At 39.9% G+C, this 6,590-nt stretch overlaps 1 protein-coding gene across 2 annotated transcripts in view; it reads right to left on the minus strand.

Annotated features, from left to right (window-relative positions):
• Nucleotides 1–6,590, minus strand: part of sntg1 (syntrophin, gamma 1) — a 39,055-nt gene continuing 32,465 nt past the window's right edge. The window contains exons 14-19 of one of the 2 annotated variants that reach the window (XM_052476791.1): nt 6,167–6,283; nt 5,191–5,262; nt 4,162–4,314; nt 3,706–3,798; nt 2,124–2,234; nt 3–1,943 (exon numbers count right to left, since the gene is read on the minus strand). In XM_052476791.1, coding sequence (XP_052332751.1) covers nt 1,758–1,943; nt 2,124–2,234; nt 3,706–3,798; nt 4,162–4,314; nt 5,191–5,262; nt 6,167–6,283 — 732 coding nt within the window. In that variant the 3' untranslated portion in view covers nt 3–1,757. Of the gene's footprint in view, nt 1,944–2,123; nt 2,235–3,705; nt 3,799–4,161; nt 4,315–5,190; nt 5,263–6,166; nt 6,284–6,590 lie in introns of both variants that reach the window. The other variant, XM_052476792.1, reaches the window with a different exon arrangement.

The following is a 6,590-nucleotide window of genomic DNA, read 5'->3' on the forward strand; positions in this document are numbered from 1 at the left end:
ATGGACACAGTTTAAAGAGGCTTTTCTAAGCGCTTTGGGACATATTAGAATCTGCTTGCAATGTGGTACTTATGGTCACCATTTTTACACTGACAGAACAGAGACAGCATCTTTTTAATCATGGGTCAATATTGTTCATCGTCATTGGTAAAGAGAGCATGAGGTTATCAACTATGTATTCTCTGTGGAACGCATCAAATTAATGGATGTCCTAATTCTTTTAAGTAATCCCTCAAGTAAACGCCCATATTCATTATTCCCCTTTTGTTCATTTGGATGTCAACCTTTATTTACATCATCAAGATTAGCAGAAATAAATGTAATTACAGAAAGGGTTTCATTCATTTCAGTGAATTGTATTTAGAGCAATATCTTCCAGTGAGTGCAGGTGTACATTTTCACACAACCACATGTTCTGAATCTGACTGACTATGTTGGCTGTAGCACTTCGTCAAAATAATTCTCAATGATTCACTTTGTGAAATCCGTTCTTCATAATCCGGGTCCAGTCCAGGTTGGGTGTGTGAAGGATTACTGTTTGCTGAATGCCTTGATTAAAAACACCTCTTGATTGCCTCTCTGCCTCTGACTCATAGCAGCACTCATCCCTGTCCTCTCCTCAACATCAATAAAAAAAGCTATGCTCACGTACATCTATAACCTGAGTCATTCCCTCTCTATATGACCCCTGTCGTGTTGAAAGCAAATCGTATACAATTTGACATGATGTGATTTATATTTATAGTTGGACTATAACCACGTCATGGGCAACAACAAAAAAATTCAAAGGTGTCATGAGGTTGATTAATTTCATATTTGTGTATAATCCATAATACACACATATTTCAGTGTTTCTTCGTTGAATTAAAAGATGTTTTCAGATAAATCAAAACACATAGGTTAGAGAATATGAAGTGCTTTCAACTTCATTATACAACCACACAGGTGAAAACTACTTAACTATGCAACATTGCAGTTTACACTGCCATGATGCCATCTAATCCATATTTATTCATCTAATCATTACTCATGGTCATTAAGAAATCAATATCCATGAAAAGAGAGAGGGGGACATGTTTTTTTCCAATGATAAATTATGGCAATACCAACTCACCATCCTTATAATTGCTATAATCATCAGAAATCAAATTAAGTCTTCTTTAAATCTTCTTTGGTCGAAAGAAGAAAACAATTTGTTTATAGTCACCATCCTTATACTATATGTCTACCTTTTCAAAAATCTACTTAAACCTTCAAGAAGCGGATTGAATATTGTAGAAAACAGTTTGTCTGCTTTGTCGCCTTGGCAACACGATCATGTTATGTTTAACAACAGTGTCAACAACACGTGTGAATCATTGTGAAAGGTGCCTGGGGATCTGACCAAAGACAAATAACTGAATTCAGAATGTTTATAATCATCCATCCATTCTACGTCCATTGGTTCTGCACTCACTCCTTCGTGTTACAATGTTCTTCGAAGTACAGAACAATGTACTGGTCAAAAAGTTCACACAGCCAGCTTCCTTTTCTCTGATGAAATATCAAATGTGTCTTTCGGAAGGGAAAAAAAGAGTTCTGTCAATAATACTTCAAATGTTGGATTCACATGTCCTTGTTCATTAGACGGCTTTGGATACAGTATAACACACTCGTTTGTGGTCTCTCCTCTGCCTCTCTAGGCCTTGATGTAGTAAAAGTGCAGTGTCTTAGGGGAGAGGGGGGGGGGGATAAGGAGAGGGGCTGAGCAGGCTCTGTCAGATGGAGTATTTGATTCTGGATGTCTGTGTATTACAGGAGACACTGGTGAGCGTGGAAACCCCCCCAGCGGTAGTCGCAGCACCTTGACTCTCCACAAACATCGGATCCAGGCAAGCAACTTTAGCAGCAAAGAATGCATGGATACAGTGCAGCACGGCAAAGAGGTTAGAAAATTCCAGCTCCTGTGGAACAAAAGATAGACACTAACTTATTCATGTTTTGGGATAATAATTAATGAATGAAACATTTCTTATGCATGATTTTTAATTGGTATCAGCTGATAATGGCCAAAGAAAGCATGAGAAAATATATAACTATTGGCTAATTTAATTTAAATCAGAGATACAGCATATGTTTGTTACCTTGGCTTCAATTGCTTTATTGTCCTGATTTTGGAACAGAAATTTGATCTTGCTCTTCCCATCATCAGACGATCCTTTCAGTTGGGAGAATTTGTATCTCCACAGCACCGCCTGTATAGAGGAAGTAAATACAGTTGAAGGTGGTTTATAAAGAACATTACCTTCTCTTTCTCGTTGTTATCTTATCTTTCATTCTAATTACAATTATCTGTGGTCTAATCTTATTCTGATCTTCCACAACAAAATGATTCCCATCATGGTTTTTTCCTAATTATTTGCAAATGTACCAGACTGTGCAAGTTCATAACCTTGGATGATGAGCGTCAATGTCCTGTTTTTAATGCTGATTTGAATCTACGAGTCTGTTCTTGGTCATAAATAGAATGTAACTTTATTTGCCCTTGAATTTGCACATGTAAAAGCTTTGGCAATATAAAATGAATGTACATAGTACACATTACATACAAAACAAGACATCCATGTACACAACCTACAATCGTAAGCAACACTTTTTCCCCTAGGGGCTTCACACAGATCTGAACACTGAGTGCATAAGACAAGGCCGGTTTTCTATCTGATTGAATTATTAAACATTCTCCACCATGTGTATTGTTTTACAATTGCAGTTTAAATATGAATTGTACTTTCATGCTTGTTTTGGTAAACAATACCCTGCCTGTCAGCAGTTGGCTAGGCTGCTGTGAGACTTTCTGGGGAGAGAAAAACCACTTGCTTTGCTGTGTAGGAATTAGGCCAAGAAACACAGGGAACAATATAGCTGTCGATGCGTCCTGTTCATTCACATTATGTGTTCTAGTGGAATAGTTATTGTGGCACTCAGACTTGGCAAAAGGCCAAAGTCAACTGCAGGCAGAATGTAAGGGATTTGGGCTGGAGGGGACCAGCCATCAAAGATCAAAGCAAATGTGCTCAGTCTATCAAAATGCACACGGTGCAGAATAAGTTAGGAACACCACAGAGTAGATTTGAATGGTAAAACATTTCTACATCTGCACACACTGTACATAGATTTTTTTCTATTGTGTTATTGACTGTATGTTTGTTTATGTGTAACTCTGTGTTGTTGTTTTTGTCACACTGCTTTGCTTTATCTTGGCCAGGTCACAGTTGTAAATGAGAACTTGTTCTCAACTGGCCTACCTGGTTAAATAAAGGTGAAATAATTGTTTATATTTTTAAAAACATATATATTTTTTATTGTACCTTTATTTAACTAGGCAAGTCAGTTAAGAACAAATTCTTATTTACAATGACGGCCTACCTCCCGGCCAAACCCTCCCCTAACCCGGACAATGCTGGGCCAATTGTGCACCGCCCTATGGGACTCCCGATCACAGCCGGTTGTGATACATCCCGGGATCGAACCAGGGTCTGTAGTGACGCCTCTGGCACAGAGATGCAGTGCCTTAGACCGCTGTGCCACTCAGGAGGTAATGGTGTCATGGTTACTTCTACTTTTAAAGTAACGCTAGAGAAACTCAGTGTTCATGTCTATGTATCCTTCATCTACATGTATGACTTCTGGACAAATGAATGTTGATGTACCGGTAATGTAACTTACTTTTGAAGCAGCATCGAAGCAGACAAAGCCCATGCTGAAGTCTATGGTCAGCCCCATCAGGTGGCTCTCCATGATGCAAGCGTATGTTTTACACTGCGGAGAGGCAACGGTGCATGATGTTAGTTACAAGATGCATATTTAATAGACAGCATAACCTTCCACAGGTGAAACATGTCAACTGAACATAAATCCGTTGTGAGAAGATGACTAGGCTTGGCCTGTATGGTACAGTATGTCACGGCTTCACTTAACTACTTTTCAGTGTTTCGCCTACCATTTTATAGGCAGGATATTCCCTCCCGCCTAGCTCTGCCCCACTCCCAACCCACCTAAAATAGTTTGATTTGTTTCAAGTGACAATTTTGATGACAGAGAGCCTGGATGTTGGACTGAGGCCATTGTACCCCGCCACGAAATTGGTTTAGGAAAAAGTGCTGCCTCTTATATACTGTGTACCTGTATTCTCTCTACCTCCAGGAAAGTAGCCATCTGAAAGGCCTTCTCCCAGATGAGCAGCTCACACTCCAGCTCTACGCTGTAGAACATGTCCTCTCCACACTCCGTCTGGATGCTGAAGCAGTGCTTCCGCTTGTCCAAGAGGTCACTGTCCTGAGAGAACCACGTTAGTCATACCTGCCATCGCACCTGGATTCAAATTGTATTTGTTTTCTTTCAAATGCTTTGAATGGATTTATGGAACCTGCCTGGTATGCCAGATGGGCAGGGTTTGCACTTTTGTACTATTCAAATTGGTTTCATTGGCCCTGGCAAGCACAGCTTACGTTTTTGAAATGTTTCACATATTATTTGAACCCAGGTCTTGCTGTCATGCTGATAATGCGCACAAGGGACAGTGAGAGACTCATACTGTACTGTAAGCAGATAGGAAACTTGGATATACACGGTGGGGATGTGACAGACATTGGCTGGAATTTTATCAACATGCATTGTGCTTCTTCAGAAAAGCTGTTTCACATGTTCAGAAATGCTGTTTTGGATGTGTAATGCAGTGTGTTATGATAGGAAGGGAAATAGTTGACACTTACTATAGGAATCACCAGTTCTGTGCATGATGTAGGTCAATTGACCAAATCAGTCAGTATGTGACAATGAACCTGGCTGAGTGAGAAATTAAGAGGTGGAGCTGCAGTCGCTGCTGTGAGGATTTCTAAACCAAATGTCAACTCCTTCCACCCACCTGAGACACACTGCTGTGCATAGCAAACACACTTGTGAAAGTGCATTGCAGAAAAGTTCAATGAGCTTTGTTTGATTAAATACCAGCCAGAGTTTCAGAAAGTCTAACCGCTTCCAATAGTAGTGTTGTGAGTTTTGCAAGAAAATAACTCCAGCCTTGCAAAGACACATAGCACAGATCTATTCTCTTTTTAATGAGTCGTCTTTCAAACACAGACCCGGAGATTTGTTACTCAGCACTTCCTAAACATTTTACTCATATCTCCGTCGTAAAAGTTGTTGCCTTACCTTCAAAACTTTACACATGATCTCGTACACGGTGAAGCTTTTCTCTGCCCTGGTCCAGTCCCATGTCGTCACCTGCAAAATTCCACATGAAATACACCTTATAAATACACCTTGCACGTCATATTTTATGAATAAACTACACACACAGGGTAATGAAACCCTGCTTCCACTCTAGAGTCCAAAGAAACGGAACATTCTCCACTATGCATCATGAGTTTTTTTATTTTATTCAGATGGATCCCTTTGAAATCTTTTGAAGTGTAATTACAGTGGTCTGTTTCAGTTGCTTTAACTTGAATATTTTATATTCCAATTCCTGCACACACTGTGTTCACGTGTTCAAACTATAACGCTACATCTATTCCAACATCAAAAGGATATGTTTAAAGCTAGTGACAAGCGTAAACCAAATGTGCAGTGTAAAGTCTCCAACACGACCATTTCATTCGGATTTTAGCCACAGACACATGCAGTTGAGGAAGTCATTCAAACAAAAGAAAATAGTCCCTTGTTCTACAGTTCAGTTTAATACCAGCAACACAGTTGTCCTAATAACTCCTATTCTGAGTTGTGCCTATATCCACAATTACTGATATGGTTGGCATAACATAATTATCTTAATAATAATAAATCAAATGGCAAGCAATGGGAGGGACACAGACGGTCATCAATCAGGTGTGGAATTATAATCGCTGTCCATTTATAGTTTAATAGATCATACAAAACGTGGCGAACGTGTGTTGGACTCCATTATTGTCTGGAAACATTGATCATTTTTGGACACATATTTTCAGAAACGAGTTGTATCAGTTGATATGGTAACCGTTTATTTTACAGCCTGGTATTTAGCAGGTAAGTGCCAGAATGTATCCATTGTTGCCACGTAGTTTCTTAGTTAAATGCCAGGTAAATACCAGCTTAAACCAGGCTATAAAATACCATTGCTACTTAAGGAAAGAGGGTGTATAAAGCGTACAGGAGGTGCTGAGAACTTGAAGAGTGAGGAACCCTTTAAGGCGAGGAATTTTGGTGAATACATTCGGTCCTGACCGGAGTCCTGCTCCTTCTCATCTACCCAGCCCATGTAGATAATCTGTCAGGGAGAGAGAGGGGGGGGGGATAGAGAGGAGAGAGAAAAAGGAAAGGGAAGAGAGGTAGAGAAAGAGAGAGAAGAAGGAGTGGATCAAATGGAAAGGGAGAGAGGCAGAAAGGGGAAGGCAGCAGGCATCAAGTCTTTCTGCACTTTTCTCAGTCTGGAGGATTGCAACGAGCCACAGTGAAAATGTTTGGCAGGAGATTGATTAATTGTGAAAACAGCTAACTAACTATCCATGTCTAGGCTGAAGGAGGGATTGGTGGTGAAGTGGGAAGCAAGAAAACATGTGTTGCCTTCTCTCTCT

Source organism: Oncorhynchus keta, chromosome 23 (genome assembly GCF_023373465.1).
Source record: "Oncorhynchus keta strain PuntledgeMale-10-30-2019 chromosome 23, Oket_V2, whole genome shotgun sequence".
In the NCBI taxonomy this organism is placed as follows: Eukaryota; Metazoa; Chordata; class Actinopteri; order Salmoniformes; family Salmonidae; genus Oncorhynchus; species Oncorhynchus keta.